At 44.9% G+C, this 17,660-nt stretch overlaps 1 protein-coding gene across 1 annotated transcript in view; it reads right to left on the reverse strand.

Moving 5' to 3' along the window:
- LOC121571651 (attractin-like protein 1) overlaps positions 1-17,660 on the reverse strand; it is a 351,689-nt gene that overhangs the window by 227,337 nt on the left and 106,692 nt on the right. The window contains exon 18 of the mRNA XM_041883244.1: positions 17,048-17,236. Within this exon, the coding sequence (XP_041739178.1) occupies positions 17,048-17,236 (189 nt within the window). The remainder of the gene's footprint in view (positions 1-17,047; positions 17,237-17,660) is intronic.

Consider the following 17,660-nt stretch of genomic DNA (forward strand, 5'->3'; position numbering starts at 1 on the left):
TTAAAATTATAGACTGATCATGTCTTTGTCAGTGGGCAAACGTGCAAAATCAGCAGGGGATCAAATACTTTTTTCCCTCACTGTAGAATACGTTGCTGCACTTGATAACATTAATCAGTAGTATAAGTAAGCACTGTTAGATCCATCCACCTAAACAACACATAAATAAAGTAGACATTTGTTACTCATTATTGAATTAATTCTGTTGGCAGTGGGAGGTAATGCTGTCTAACACTTTCTTAGACAGCCACTGACTCTTCCTGTAATAGCCAGCTGATTCATTATTTAATGGATTAGAGGGTGGGGATACATTTACTGTTTTTCATTTAGAGAGAAATGATTCCCAACTTTAGGACAATGTTGTTGTTTTTTGCTTGACAATTAGTGTTATTGAGCCAAGTTATCAAGAACTGCCAAGTTATCAAGAGCTGCCAAGGTTATCAAGAGCTACCAAGGTTATCAAGAGCTGCCAAGGATATTAAGAGCTGCCAAGGTTATCAAGGCTTGAGTTGGAAATAACAACACTGAGGTTGATAAAGTATGTTTTCACATCATCTATTGAAAGCTGAACGCTGACTCAGGCCTTCCAACCAAAGAGTGACATTTTGCAAGCATTATATTTTAGCAAACATGCCTTTGTTCAGTCTATCAGAAAAGGGAGAGGGCTGCGGGTGGCAGCCATATTGGAACCCGTCGGACTGTCTGACAAAAGCAGGTGGCTGGCTGACGACAAAGAGTAGACCCCCTAGACATAGGGAGAGGTGAACGTCTGTTCATCCCATAGCCCCAACATTTAGAGAACAAAACACTTCCTTGCAGTCTTTGATAAAGGCCCCCAGGACCAAACACAATTTACAGTGGGGAAAAAAAGTATTTAGTCAGCCACCAATTGTGCAAGTTCTCCCACTTAAAAAGATGAGAGAGGCTTGTAATTTTCATCATAGGTACACGTCAACTATGACAGACAAATTGAGGATATTTTTTTCCAGAAAATCACATTGTAGGATTTTTTATGAATTTATTTGCAAATTATGGTGGAAAATAAGTATTTGGTCATCTACAAACAAGCAAGATTTCTGGCTCTCACAGACCTGTAACTTCTTCTTTAAGAGGCTCCTCTGTCCTCCACTCGTTACCTGTATTAATGGCACCTGTTTGAACTTGTTATCAGTATAAAGGACACCTGTCCACAACCTCAAACAGTCACACTCCAAACTCCACTATGGCCAAGACCAAAGAGCTGTCAAAGGACACCAGAAACAAAATTGTAGACCTGCACCAGGCTGGGAAGACTGAATCTGCAATAGGTAAGCAGCTTGGTTTGAAGAAATCAACTGTGGGAGCAATTATTAGGAAATGGAAGACATACAAGACCACTGATAATCTCCCTCGATCTGGGGCTCCACGCAAGATCTCACCCCGTGGGGTCAAAATGATCACAAGAACGGTGAGCAAAAATCCCAGAACCACACGGGGGGACCTAGTGAATGACCTGCAGAGAGCTGGGACCAAAGTAACAAAGCCTACCATCAGTAACACACTACGCCGCCAGGGACTCAAATCCTGTAGTGCGAGACGTGTCCCCCTGCTTAAGCCAGTACATGTCCAGGCCCGTCTGAAGTTTGCTAGAGTGCATTTGGATGATCCAGAAGAGAACTAAAACCAAAATAGAACTTTTTGGTAAAAACTCAACTCGTCGTGTTTGGAAGACAAAGAATGCTGAGTTGCATCCAAAGAACACCATACCTACTGTGAAACATGGGGGTGGAAACATCATGCTTTGGGGCTGTTTTTCTGCAAAGGGACAAGGACGACTGATCTGTGTAAAGGAAAGAATGAATGGGGCCATGTATCGTGAAATTTTGAGTGAAAACCTCCTTCCATCAGCAAGGGCATTGAAGATGAAACGTTGGCTGGGTCTTTCAGCATGACAATGATCCCAAACACACCGCCCGGGCAACGAAGGAGTGGCTTCGTAAGAAGCATTTCAAGGTCCTGGAGTGGCCTAGCCAGTCTCCAGATCTCAACCCCATAGAAAATCTTTGGAGGGAGTTGAAAGTCCGTGTTGCCCAGCGACAGCCCCAAAACATCACTGCTCTAGAGGAGATTTGCATGGAGGAATGGGCCAAAATACAAGCAACAGTGTGTGAAAACTTTGTGAAGACTTACAGAAAACGTTTGACCTGTGTAATTGCCAACAAAGGGTATATAACAAAGTATTGAGAAACTTTTGTTATTGACCAAATACTTATTTTCCACCATAATTTGCAAATAAATTCATTACAAATCCTACAATGTGATTTTCTGGAGAAAAAAAAATCTAATTTTGTCTGTCATAGTTGACGTGTACCTATGATGAAAATTGCAGGCCTCTCTCATCTTATTAAGTGGGAGAACTTGCACAATTGGTGGCTGACTAAATACTTTTTTTCCCCACTGTATGCTTAATACATTTACTGAATACTAACATGTGCAGCGTAGGTACTTTAACAAGAAAGTGAGGGCGTTTGGTCAGTTTAGAGGACAAAGTTATCTCAAAAAGCCTCAATGGAGGTGCACTTACTCTCCATATAAACATTTATGTACTGTATGTAAGCCTTAAAACGTCAGTGCTTTCAAATACACTTCTGACATACAAATACAGTACCAGTCAAAAATTTAGACACACCTACTCATTCAAGGGTTTTTCTTTATTTTTACTATTTTCTACATTGTAGAATAATAGTGAAGACATCAAAACTATGAAATAACACACATGGAATCATGTAGTAAACAAAAAAGTGTTAAACAAATCAAAATATATTTTACATTTTAGATTCTTCAAAGTAGCCACCCTTTGCCTTGATGACAGCTTTGCACACTCTTGGCATTCTCTCAACCAGCTTCATGAGGTATGCATTTCCAACAGTCTTTTGGAGGAGTTCCTACATATGCTGAGCACTTGTTGGCTGCTTTTCCTTCACTCTGCGGTCCAACTCCCAAACCATCTCAATTGGGTTGAGGTCGGGTGATTGTGGAGGCCAGGTCGGGTCATCTGATGCAGCACTCCATCACTCTCCTTGTTGGCCCTTACACAGCCTGGAGGTGTGTTTTGGTTCATTTTCCTGTTGAAAAACAAATTATAGTCCCACTAAGTGCAAACCAGATGGGATGGCGTATCGCTGCAGAATGCTGTGGTATCCATGCTGGTTAAGTGTGCTTTGAATTCTAAATAAATCACTGACAGCGTCACCAGCAAAGCACCCCCACACCATCACACCTCCTCCTCCATGCTTCACATGCGGAGATCATCTGTTCACCTACTCTGCGTCTCACAATGACATGGCGGTTGGAACCAAAAATCTAAAATATGGACTCATCAGACCAAAGGACAAATTTCCCCCGGTCTAATGTCCATTGCTCGTGTTTCTTGGCACAAGCAAGTCTTCTTCTTATTGGTGTCCTTTAGTAGTGGTTTCTTTGCAGCAATTTGACCAAGGCCTGATTCACACAGTCTCCTCAGAACAGTTGATGTTGATATGTGTCTGTTACTTGAACTCTGTGAAGCATTTATTTGGGCTGCAATCTGAGGTGCAGTTAACTCTAATGAATTTATCCTCTGCAGCAGAGGTAACTATGGGTCTTCCTTTCCTGTGGCGGTCCTCATGAGAGCCAGTTTTATCATAGTGCTTGATGGTTTTTGCGACTGCACTTGAAGAAACGTTCAAAGTTCTTGACATTTTCCAGATTGACTGACCTTCATGTCTTAAAGTAATGATGGACTGTCGTTTCTCTTTGCTTATTTGAGCTGTTCTTGCCATAATATGGACTTGGTATTTTACCAAATAGGGCTTTCGTCTGTATACAACCCCAGTTGTCACAACACAACTGATTGACTGAAACGCATTAAGATATTTTGATTTGTTTAACACTTTTGTAGTTACTACATGATTCCATATGTGTTATTTCATAGTTTTGATGTCTTCACTATTATTCTACAATGTAGAAAATAGTAAAAATTAAGAAAAACCCTGGAATGAGTAGGTGTGTCCAAACTTTTGACTGGTACTGTACATACAGAGTACCAATTTAGTTAGTTACTAAATATAATCTTAACTGCCTGTCCTTGATGAAGCATAGCAGTGACTAATACACTTCTAACTTCCTTGTCAACATTTCATTGAGTTTTTCTTGAGGACATCTCCAGTAAAAAAAAGTGCTTTGTGTTGCTTAAAGTACACTAATGCCATAAACATCACAACAAAGGCTATTTTATTAGTACCACCTGCATCCTCCTTTATACGCTTAAACTATTTGATATGTTTATGCTATTGCTAATACTATTTTATAAACATTTTTTTATGTATTTATTTTATACTATTGCTAATACTGAACAATTCAAACACTTTCCCCCCAATCCCCCCTTCCCTGATACATGTGTGAATTGTGTACTATAAAATTGCGCCTTCCTGTATTATACTTATGCTAAAATGTTTATTCTATTCTACTGAGCCATTTACTTTATGTTCGTGTCCTTAACATTATTATTTCTTATTGTTGTTGCATTGCCGACAAGGAACTTGCAAGTAAGCATTTCGTTGGACGGTTTATACCATGTGTATCCTGTACATACAACTAATAATCCTTCAAACTTGAAACGTTATTACTTCTTTCCGAATGTTGTCTCTGTTGAGGATACATTGTTATTCATACAATGTTTCTGACATTCAAACAAACGCTTTACTGAGAAATGGGAAATTACATATTTTACTGCATTCAATGCTGACAAAGAAATTCTCCATCCTTACCTCCCTTTTATGAATTCAGTGTCAGAATGCGACGGTGAAATGCGGTAGGCGAAGTCAAACGCAGGACACAGAGCTACTGGAAACGTACTTTACTTGAAAGTAACCAGAGAAGAAAACAATCTCCATACAAGGAGGAAAAACAACCCGCACACTAACACTGCCGATGACGAATACAATAACACACAACACACAATGAACGACAAGAGGGTTAAATAGGGAATACAATACAACGTAATGGGAAACAGGTGTACACAATCAGGACAAAACAAGTCAAACACCGAAACATAGATCGGTGGCAGCTAGTACACCGGGGACGACGAACGCCGAAGCCTGCCCGAGCAAGGAGGAGGAGCAGCCTCGGCTGATTCCGTGACAGTACCCCCCCCCTTGACGCGTGGCTCCAGCCGTGCGCCGACCCCGGCCTCGGAGACGGCCAGGAGGACGCGGAGCAGGGCGAGTCGGATGACTCCGGTAGAAGTCCCTCAACATGGAGGGATCTAGAATGTCCCTCCTGGGGACCCAGCACCGTTCCTCCGGACCGTACCCCTCCCACTTCACGAGATACTGCAGGCCCCCCGTCCGGCGCCTCGAATCCAAGATGGAACGGACTGAGAACGTCGGAGCCCCCTCGATGTCCAACGGGGGCGGAGGAGCCTCTCGTACCTCACTCTCCTGGAGTGGACCAGCCACCACCGGCCTGAGGAGAGACACATGGAACGAGGGGTTAATGTGGTAATTAATGGGCAGTTGTAACCTATAACATACCTCGTTCAATCTCCTCAGGACTTTAAAGGGCCCCCCAAACCGCCGACCCAGCTTCCGGCAGGGCAGGCGAAGGGGCAGGTTTCGGGTCGAGAGCCAGACCCGGTCTCCCGGTGCATACACCGGAGCCTCACTGCGGTGGCGATCGGCGCTTGCCTTTTGACGCCTGATGGCCCGCTGCAGATGGACGTGCGCAGCGTTCCAAGTTTCTTCCGAGCGCCAAAACCACTCGTCCACCGCAGGGGCTTCGGTCTGGCTCTGATGCCAAGGTGCCAGAACCGGCTGATACCCTAACACACACTGGAAAGGCATAAGGTTAGTGGATGAATGGCGGAGGGAGTTTTGGGCTATCTCTGCCCAGGGAATATATCCTGACCACTCCTCTTGCCGGTCCTGGCAATATGACCTCAGAAACCTACCCACATCCTGGTTAACTCTCTCCACCTGCCCATTACTCTCGGGGTGAAAACCTGAGGTAAGGCTAATCGAGACCCCCAGACGTTCCATAAATGCCCTCCCGACTCTAGAGGTGAACTGGGGACCCCGATCAGACACTATATCCTCAGGCACCCCATAGTGCCGGAAGACGTGTGTAAACAGGGCCTCAGCAGTTTGTAGGGCAGTAGGGAGACCTGGCAGGGGAATGAGACGGCAGGCTTTAGAAAACCGATCCACAACGACCAAGATCGTAGTGTTCCCCTGGGAGGGGGGAAGGTCCGTGACAAAATCCACTGATAGGTGAGACCACGGCCGTTGTGGAACGGGTAGGGGTTGTAACTTCCCCCTGGGCAGGTGTCTAGGTGCCTTACACTGGGCGCACACCGAGCAGGAGGAAACAAAAACCCTCACGTCCTTAGCTAAGGTTGGCCACCAGTACTTCTCACTAAGGCAGTGCACTGTCCGACCAATAACCAGATGACCAGAGGAGGGTGACGTGTGAGCCCAGTATATCAAACGGTCGCGAACCTCGAGCGGCACGTACCTCCGACCCTCTGGACACTGTGGAGGAGTAGGGTCGGAACGTAGCGCCCGCTCTATTTCCGCATCCACCTCCCACACCACTGGTGCCACTAAACAAGACTCCGGGAGTATGGGAGTGGGCTAAATGGACCTCTCCTCTGTGTCATATAGTCGGGACAGGGCGTCTGCCTTAGCGTTCTGGGACACTAGTATATAGGTGAGCTTAAATACAAAACGGGAAAGAAACATTGACCACCTTGCCTGGCGAGGATTCAGCCTCCTCGCTGCCCGGATGTACTCCAGGTTACGATGGTCAGTCAGAATGAGAAAAGGGTGTTTAGCCCCCTCAAGCCAATGTCTCCACACCTTCAGGGCTTGAACCACAGCCAGCAGCTCCCTATCCCCCACATCATAATTGCGCTCCGCCGGACTGAGCTTCTTAGAATAGAAAGCACAGGGGCAGAGTTTAGGTGGCGTACCCGAGCGCTGAGACAGCACAGCGCCGATCCCAGCCTCGGAAGCGTCCACCTCCACCTGGAATGCCAAAGAGGTATCCGGATGTGCCAGCACCGGAGCCGAGGTAAACAGGTCCTTCAGACGTTTAAACGCCCTGTCCGCCTCAGCTGACCACTGCAGGCGCACCGGACCCCCCTTTAGCAGAGAGGTAATGGGAGCCGCTACCTGTCCAAAGCCCCGGATAAACCTCCGATAGTAATTGGCAAAACCCAAGAAGCGCTGCACCTCCTTTACCGCGGTGGGAGTCTGCCAATTACGCACGGCAGAAACGCGGTCAATCTCCATCTCTACCCCTGACACGTACAACCGATGTCCCAGGAATGAGATGGACTCCTGGAAGAACAGACATTTCTCCGCCTTCGCATACAGGTCATGCTCCAACAGTCTACCAAGCACTCGACGCACCAGGAACACATGCTCGGGTCGTGTAGTGGAATATATTAGAATGTCATCAATATATACCACAACACCCTGTCCATGCAAGTCCCGGAAAATCTCGTCCACAAATGATTGGAAGACTGAAGGAGCATTCATTAACCCGTATGGCATGACGAGGTACTCATAGTGACCCGAGGTGGTACTGAATGCTGTCTTCCACTCATCTCCCTCCCTAATGCGCACCAGGTTGTACGTGCACCTGAGATCCAATTTTTTGAAGAATCGTGCCCCGTGTAATGACTCCGTCATACTAGCAATCAGAGGGAGAGGATAGCTGTATTTGATGGTGATCTGATTTAGACCACGGTAATCAATACACGGGCGTAAACCCCCATCCTTCTTCTTCACAAAAAAGAAACTCGAGGAAGCAGGGGAAGTAGACGGCCGTATGTAACCCTGTCTCAAAGATTTGTTGACGTAGGTCTCCATAGCGGCCGTCTCCTCCTGACACAGAGGATACACGTGACTACGTGGAAGCGCAGCGCCTACCTGGAGGTCTATCGCACAATCCCCCTGTCGATGAGGTGGTAATTGAGTCCCCTTCTTCTTACTGAAGGCGAGAGCCAAATCGGCATACTCAGGTGGAATGTGCAAGGTGGGAACTTGGTTCGGGCTTTCCACCGTCGTTGCCCCTACGGAAATGCCTACACACCGCCCAGTACACTGATCAGACCATCCCTGGAGAGCTCTCTGCTGCCATGAAATATTGGGGTCATGAGCTGTTAACCAGGGAAGCCCCAACACCACGGGAAACGCAGGAGAATCAATAAAATACAACCGTACTATCTCCTCATGACCCTCCTGCGTTTTCATCCGGAGAGGCGCCGTGACCTCCCTAATCAAACCTGACCCCAACGGGCGGCTATCTAGGGCATGAATGGGGAAGGGCACATCAACAGGTACGATAGGAATCCCTAACTTATAGGTGAACTGGCGATCAATAAAATTCCCAGCTGCGCCTGAATCTACTAGCGCCTTATGCTGGGAGTGAGGAGAAACCTCGGGAAACACCACTTTAATACACATATGATCAGCAGAGAGCTCTGGGTGAGTTGGGCTCCTACTCACCTGGAATGACTCATCAGTGCGTCGCCCACTGCCTCGATTCCTAGGAGACCCTCCCCAGCACCGACCAGCAGTGTGTCCTCTGCGGCCACAGTTGGTGCAGGGGACGGCCTCCCTCCTGGTCTCCCTCCTGGTCTCCCTAGCACCAGCACCCCCGAGCTCCATAGTGGTCGGCTCGGAAGTGCTGGGGGATGGAATGGACGGCCCCGAATCCGGACATCCGCGGGTAGCCAACAGGGTATCCAGGCGAATCGACATGTCCACCAGTTGGTCAAAGCTGAGGTTGGTGTCCCTGCAGGCCAATTCCCGACGCACGTCCTCCCTCAGGCTGCATCTGTAGTGGTCGATGAGGGCCCTCTCATTCCATCCCGTATTGGCAGCTAGCGTCCGGAAGTCCAGCGCGAACTCCTGCGCGCTCCTCCTCCCCTGTCTAAGGTGGAATAGACGCTCACCCGCTGCTTTACCCTCTGGGGGATGATCGAATACTGCCCGGAAGCGGCGGGTGAACTCCGCATAGCTGACCGTAGCGGCGTCTATCCCACCCCATTCGGCGTTGGCCCATTCCAGCGCCTTGCCGGACAGACAGGAGATGAGGGCGGACACGCTCTCGTATCCCGAGGGCGGCGGGTGAATGATTGCTAGGTAGAGTTCAACCTGGAGTAGGAAACCCTGACACCCGGCCGCGGTGCCATCATAAGCCCTCGGGAGCGAGAGCTGAATCCCACTGGACTCCGGAGATGGAACGATGGGTATGGCTGATGATGGTGGTATCGTAGGATGAGGTGTGGGCAAACCTCCACTCTCCCATCGCCTCAAGGTGTCCATCACCCCTTGGATGGTGGTGCCCAGGTGCTGGATCATGGCCTCTTGTTGGGTTACACGCTCCTCTAGTGCTCCCCTTGGCGCAGACGATCCTGCTGACTCCATCGTAATGGTGTGTTATTCTGTCAGAATGCGACGGTGAAATGCGGTAGGCGAAGTCAAACGCAGGACACAGAGCTACTGGAAACGTACTTTACTTGAAAGTAACCAGAGAAGAAAACAATCTCCATACAAGGAGGAAAAACAACCCGCACACTAACACTGCCGATGACGAATACAATAACACACAACACACAATGAACGACAAGAGGGTTAAATAGGGAATACAATACAACGTAATGGGAAACAGGTGTACACAATCAGGACAAAACAAGTCAAACACCGAAACATAGATCGGTGGCAGCTAGTACTCCGGGGACGACGAACGCCGAAGCCTGCCCGAGCAAGGAGGAGGAGCAGCCTCGGCTGATTCCGTGACATTCAGAAGCAGAGGTGAGCTTGGTGGGATAGTTAAATCTGTATTCTTTCACAACGTCTGGGCGATTGAAAGTTTCCTTCTTTGAACTTGTTGTCGAGCATAAGAGGAAAACATTTGTTTGTGATCCAATATTTATAGCCTGGTTATAGTGTATAATAATACATTATCAATCTAAATGATTGACTGGGGCCTTTCAGATAGCTTATGCAGGTTTGGCCATCATGGAGTAGCTAAACAAGTCAACTGGTTGTGAGCACAACAACATGAACAAATAGCTGTGAAACACAGTTGAAGTAGGACACACAAGGCAACTCAACAAGAATCCATAGGAGACCAAAAGGTATGAGGAAGTACCAAGATGTTCTTTTCCATTGCCGTGTGGCTGACTGAATGGTAGAATTTGCAATTTTGTCAGAAGTTGGAGTTTTGAACCCCTACCATTTCCATAACCCACAAAAGTGTTTGCTGAATTTTCTCCCCAAATGCTGTGCTTCAGAGTCTATCCCTGTTGCATTATTCAACCATGGTGCTGATTCATTTCTAGGTTCCCCTGTCTTTTTCTCCAACCACAATCTTGTGCTTCACAATTACAAACACAGAGGCTCTCCTCTTCCCTCTCCCAGCCTCAGAGAGGCAGTAGAGTTTACAGAGTGTGGAAACAGCTTTTTAGGCTTTCTAAAGGGCTCTTGTATTTGTTTAAAGTTCAAGCGAAAATGCCACTCCAAGTAGCAAGAACCAAATAGCATAATCCCTCATTTTACAAAGCAGGAAGCTAGGTTTACACATACCAGAGACGATAGTTCAATAAGAAATCATATGGGGCTACAAACTGAAAGTATGTCATCATTCTGACATCTACTTCATATTTCAAGAGGTTCATACCCTGTCCTCATTAATATCCTGTCTTTTTCCACTGTGTGTTGAGAACTGTTTGAATAAACATAACCCAGCCTACCCTCTGTCGATCACAGAACAGAAGCCTATGTGGTACAGTACAACACCTCCATAAATATGCAGTATTGTTCTCTCAATCAACGCTGGGGTTGTCTTTGGAACAACTTGACTTTAAAGAACTGTTAACGACTTTTCTCCTCCTCTATGACAGATCTCTGAATGAAGCATCTGTAGTGAGACTAGAGAGATGTTTTAATGCTATGCCGAAACATAAGCTATGTAGTCACCAGTTGAAGTGTCCTGGGGTAAGGAATGTTTTGGGGATTTTCAAGTCCCTCAGTCGAGCACCTGATTCCCTTCATGTTCAAGCTGGGATGAGGCGAATTTGGGTACACATTTCTTTCCATTGCTACATAGCATTCTGTGTGAGCTCAAAGCACAAGGGGGAGGATGGTTGATTGCTAAATGAACATATGCAGGTGTTGGTCAGGTTAATGCTGCTGGACATTTGGGTGGTGTGGTGTGCCAGGCAGATGGATGGGGATGGTGAATCACTCTGAGATGCAAATAAGTGGGCACTGCCCTCATCGGATGCCAGTGTGCTTGTGTGCTTGCGTGCGTGTATTCGTGTGCATGCGTACGAGTGTGCGTGTGTGTGTAGGAGGTAAGCTGAACCTAACTAAAGAGAACATTGGCCTGGCTGTGTTCTAATTACCTGCTGAAATAGGACCTTAACGGGGAGAAAGACCATTTCCAGGAGCAGCAGTAGAATCACATTGTGTTTTGGGGGACATTCTTTCAGGAGCACAGCCAGATTGGAGTCGCTGACCTCCCCCGGGTCTTTAAAGATAAATACATCCTGTGGCTACTGGCTAGTACGCCAAAAACTAAATCTTGCTTCCTGTTTCTCCCAATATCCCCTCAAAACCAAAACACAAGTAACCACTTACCTAAAAAGATATGGAAAGACACTGTGGATGGAGAAATGGCAAACTTGAAGGGAAAACCTTGGCAAGGATTTTCAGCTGAAGTGAACAGGATGGTGGAAGTGAACCACACGGATGGAGTTGAATAATAATTACTTTTTGTATATTTGTTCTCTTCCTACAAAAACCTGCTAAACTTGATAAAACAATCCTAAAGCGAACTATGACATTTCTTTAAATTAACATGTTGAAGACAAAAACACATTAGCACAATGCCGCACTGTGTTTTGCTGTAACAGTATATTTCTTTATCTCAAAGTTCTGAAGCAAAAAGCCTGATATGGGCTTAGCATGCACAGCGACGCTGCAATATCTCATTTACATTTTGATTGGATCCATATTGTCAGGCTTCCGTGAGTTGCATTACTCTGGAGGACAATAAAAACAATAGTACAATTTACCTAATTACATTCCCCAAATCTCAGAACCGATAGATGTTTGTATAGAATGTTTAGTGTAATCAGAAATGTCAGGCCATAATATGAATACTCCACAAGCACACTGACCATCATTTAGTAGCTGAATCGTAATGACTTCAGAATCCACTGGTGAAATGGCACCGAGAGAAAGTGGCCTAATTGTGCATACCATTATGTAAAACAACACTGTGAATACTGTCGCTGCTGTGGTATAATGAGGGGGAATTCAGGCAAATGATGTGACCATGACAAAATGTGGTGAAAGCTCTTTCCCTATTTGTTTAATTGTTCACATGACGAAAAGTTGTGAAACAGAGGAAGTCCATAGATGGCACACCGCCTGTTACTCCTTGCATCTGACTATAAGAACAGAAACTCACAAAGCGTTATTGTTGGTACCAACCTCTGCTTGACATGAGTTTCAAAAGAACCATTGCGTAAAACACATATCCTGTTTATGTGTTCCTATCTCGCAGCAAAGTCTGGGGATTATCGGACACAACATAATCTATATATCAAGAGAAGGTACAAATCACAGAACCAATTGAACATCTGAGACCTTTAACAGAGGGCTTTTAGATCAAAGGAAACACTAACAGCTGAGCATATACTTTTCGAGTGGATACTTTATTGATTTTCCCATAGTACCCAAGGGCAGGGACCAGGGTGGCATACACATAAGGGTCTAGGGAAGTTGAAGCACCTGACTGACTGTAGAGCAGAATGATCTCACTGAGCTACACTAACCCTGAGGAATTCACTACTAACACACAGGAGCTTTAACTATGCTGAACATAAAGTGAGCCAGAGTGAGAGTGACAGAGAGAGAGAGAGCGAGCGAGCGAGAGAGAGAGAGAGAGAAAGAGAGAGAGAGACACAGACAGACATACAGACAGACAGACAGACAGACAGACAGACAGACAGACAGAGAGAGACAGAGAGAGAGAGAGAGAGAGAGAGAGAGAGAGAGAGAGAGAGAGAGAGAGAGAGGGAGGGAGAGAGAGAGAATTTGTTCTGTGTGCAAGGTACTGAAATAAACAATTCAATTCATCAACCTATCAATTCTACTCTAAACAGCATTATTGTTGACCAGAGTATTTGTATTTGTCTTTATTATGGATCCCCATTAGCTGCTGCCTCTTCCTAGGGTCCAGCAAAATTAAGACAATTTTAAAAACATAACAATACATTCACAGATTTCACAACACACTGTGTGCCCTCACGCCCCTACTCCACCACTACCACATATCTACAATACAAAATCCATGTGTACATGTGTGTATAGTGCGTATGTTATCGTGTGTGTGTATGCATGTGTCTGTGCCTATGTATGTGTTGCTTCACAGTCCCCGCTGTTCCATAAGGTGTATTTTTATCTGTTTTTTTAATAAAATTTTACTGCTTGCATCAGTTACTTGATGTGGAATAGAGTTCCATGTAGTCATGGCTCTATGTAGTACTCTGCACCTCCCATAGTCTGTTCTGGACTTGGGGACTGTGAAGAGACCTCTTGTGGCATATCTTGTGGGGTATGCATAGGTGTATTTCAAACAGACAGCTCAGTGCATTCAACATGTCAATACCTCTCATAAATACAAGTAGTGATGAAGTCAATCTCTATCCACTTTGAGCCATGTTAGCTCTCTGTGTACATCCAAGGGCCAGCCGTGCTGCCCTGTTCTGAGTCCCTTTTTGTGGTACCTGACCACACGACTGAACAGTAGTCCAAGTGCGAGAAAACTAGGGCCTATAGGACATGCCTTGTTGATAGTGCTGTTAAGAAGGTAGAGCAGCGCTTTATTATGGACAGACTTCTCCCCATTTTAGCTACTGTTGTATCAATATGTTTTGACCATGACAGTTTACAATCCCGGGTTACTCCAAGCAGTTTAGTCACCTCAACTTGCTCAATTTCCACATTATTTATTACAAGATTTAGGGTTTAGTGAATGATTTGTCCCAAATACAATGATTTTAGGTTTATAAATATTTAGGACTAACTTTTATTCCTTGCCACCCACTCTGAAACTAACTGCAGCTCTTTGTTAAGTGTTGCAGTCATTTCAGTCGATGTAGTAGCTGACGTGTATAGTGTTGAGTCATCCGCATACATAGACACACTGGCTTTACTCAAAGCCAGTGGCATGTCGTTAGTAAAGATTGAAAAAAGCAAGGGGCCTAGACAGCTGCCCTGGGGAATTCCTAATTCTACCTGGATTATGTTGGAGAGGCTTCCATTAAAGAACACCGTCTGTGTGCTGTTAGACAGGTAACTCTTTATCCACAATATAGCAGGGGGTGTAAAGCCCTAACACATACGTTTTTCCAGCAGCAGACTATGATCGATAATGTCAAAAGCAGCACTGAAGTCTAACAAAACAGCCGCCACAATCTTTTTATCATCAATTTCTCTCAGCCAATCATCAGCCATTTGTGTAAGTGCTGTGCTTGTTGAATGTCCTTCCCTATAAGCGTGCTGAAAGTATGTTGTCAATTTGTTTACTGTAAAATAGCATTGTATCTGGTCAACCCCATTTTTCCCAAAAGTTTACTAAGGGTTGGTAACAGGCTGATTGGTAGGCTATTTGAGGGCTTTACTATTCTTAGGTAGCGGAATTACTTTTGCTTCCCTCCAGGCCTGGGGGCACACACTTTCTAGTAGGCATAAATTGAAAATATGGCAAATAGGACTGGTAATATCATCGCTATTATCCTCAGTAATTTTCCATCCAAGTTGTCAGACCCCGGTGGCTTGTCATTGTTGATAGACAGCAATAATTTTTTCACCTCTTCCACACTCACTTTACGGAATTCTAAATCACAACGCTTGTCTTTCATAATTTGGTCAGATATACTTGGATGTGTAGTGTCAGCGTTTGTTGCTGGCATGTCATGCCTAAATTTTATAATCTTGCCAATGAAAAAAACATTAAAGTAGTTGGCAATGTCAGTCGGTTTTGTGATGAATGAGCCATCTGATTCAATGAATGATGGAGCGGAGTTTGCCTTTTTTCCAAAAATAATTAATTTAAGGTGCTCCAAAGCTTTTTACTATCATTCATTTATCTTTGTTTCATAGTGTAGTTTCTTCTTCTTTTTATTCAGTTTAGTCACATGATTTCTCAATTTGCAATACGTTGGCAATCAGTTGTGCAGCCAGACTTATTTGCCATTCCTTTTGCCTCATCCCTCTCAACCATACACTTTTTCAATTCCTCATCAATCCACTGGGATTTAACAGCTTTTACAGTCATTTTCTTAAATGGGTGCATGCTTATTAGTAACTGGAATAAGCAATTTCATAAACGTGTCAAGTGCAGCGTCTGTTTGCTCCTCATTACACACCACGGACCAACAAATATTCTTTACATCAACAACATAGGAATCACTACAAAACTTATTGTATGACCTCTTATAAACTATATTAGGCCCAGCCTTTGGAACTTTGGTTTTCCTAGATATGGCTACTATCTTTTGATCACTACATCCGATGGAGCTAATTTCTGCAGCATTAGTAAAGTTGTGATCAATACGTGTTGATTATTTAATTCCTGTGCTGTTTGTAACTACCCTGGTCAGTTGACTGGGCCCCGTGTAGCTCAGTTGGTAGAGCATGGCGCTTGCAACGCCAGGGTTGTGGGTTCGATTCCCACAGGGGGCCAGTATGAAAATGTATGCGCTCACTAACTGTAAGTCGCTCTGGATAAGAATGTCTGCTAAATGACTAAAATGTAAATGTTGACTGATAACCTGAACCAGGTTGCATGCACTGGTTACAGTTTGAAGCTTTTTCTTGAGTGGGCAGCTTTATGAAAGCCAGTCAATATTTAAATCACTCAGAAAATATACCTCTCTGTTGATATCACATACATTATCAAGCATTTCACACATGTTATCCAAATACTGATTGTTAGCACTTGGTGGTCTATAGCAGCTTCCCACAAGAATGGGCTTTAGGTGAGGCAGATGAACCTGTAGCCATATTACGTCAACAGTATTTAACATAAGATCCTCTCTAAGCTTTACAGGAATGTGGTTCTGAATATAAACAGCAACACCTCCACCATTGGCATTTCTGTATTTTCTGTAAACGTTATAACCTTGTATTCCTACTACTGTATCATCAAAGGTATTATCTAAGTGAGTTTCAGAGATAGTCAGACTATGAATGTCATCTGTTACTAGCAAATTATTGATTTCATGAACCTTGTTTCTTAAGCTACATATGTTAACGTGGGCTATTTTGGGCACTTTTGTTCTGGGATGCTTACTTGTTTTCATTGCTTTACTGGGAAGCTTAGCAGAAGTAGATATGCTCATGTTATATATGCTAGTGCAGGGTGAGCTTCACACAGTGGACTTCCTACTAGGGCACACCGCCTCAGTGCTAACATTATAAATCTGGTATATAGGCACATGATTACTGCATACAATAGCTGTAGGATCAGCAGAGGCATTCAGGGCAGTTAGAGGGACATAAATTAGGTTACTTACATTGTATCTACCAACGCCCCTGGTATAATGTACATTTGCTAAAGCATTATGACAACTCAGCGTCACAATGGTAGCTGGGCTTGGATCATTGATAAGTCATTGTCTCAATGCAGCCTTATAATGCTGTGAAAGGATCCAGGAACCCAAATGATTTGGGTGGATCCCATCCTCCTTATAAAACGTGTTTTGTTTCCAAAGGGTATCGAAATTGTCAACAATGCTGTCATGCATGAGGCATTGATTGTGCTTGTACCACTTGACTTCACTTGCATTAGTGTCAATAGTAGTGGTATGATGACAAGCAGTTGTATTTGAACCGAGTGACAGTTTGCAATAATCTATTTGCCCGTATTCCTTTGGAGGTTGTGTTGAAGATACACACACATACACACAGTGGAAGCTGGACATTTTGACCTGTATACTCACAGACGCAGTCTCCAGTCTGCCACTCCAGACACTGTCCGTAGGGGAAGGAGATTACATATGCGTTGGAGTCCACACATCGCTGGGTGCTGCTGCACCACATACACTCCATGGCCTTACTGGTGCAGTTGGCACAGATGGTGCGCAGGGAGCAGGGCGTCTTACACGGGTGGGCACTCTGGTTGGGGCTCACTGTGGAAAGGAGAAAATAAGATCATATTTAAATAATGTCTGTGCCCAGTGCACAGCCTGAAAGTAGTGCTAAAAATATTCTGTGGGAGTTCATGTACATTTGCACTGCCTCTAAAACATAGACATTTTATCTCTACCTTGGACAGAATGTTTTTACAGCAGGTATACACATAACCATTCATGTACCATTTATTACATTAAATGAGTAATTTAACCCAAGAGCAGATGGTAAACAATAGTCATTTCCTCCCTCAGTCCGACCCCATCATTTGATCTGAGTTAGGCAGGCAGGTTGTATCGGAGTGGGAGACAGCCCCGCAGCGGTGGAGGAAACAGAAAAGTAATAAGAAACAACAGGGTGTCTTTGGTTACCCATTTCCCCTCTCTGTCAGTGCAAAGTCGAGCTATGGGAAGTACGGCGGCC

This window comes from Coregonus clupeaformis, chromosome 1, assembly GCF_020615455.1.
Source record: "Coregonus clupeaformis isolate EN_2021a chromosome 1, ASM2061545v1, whole genome shotgun sequence".
Taxonomy (NCBI): domain Eukaryota; kingdom Metazoa; phylum Chordata; class Actinopteri; order Salmoniformes; family Salmonidae; genus Coregonus; species Coregonus clupeaformis.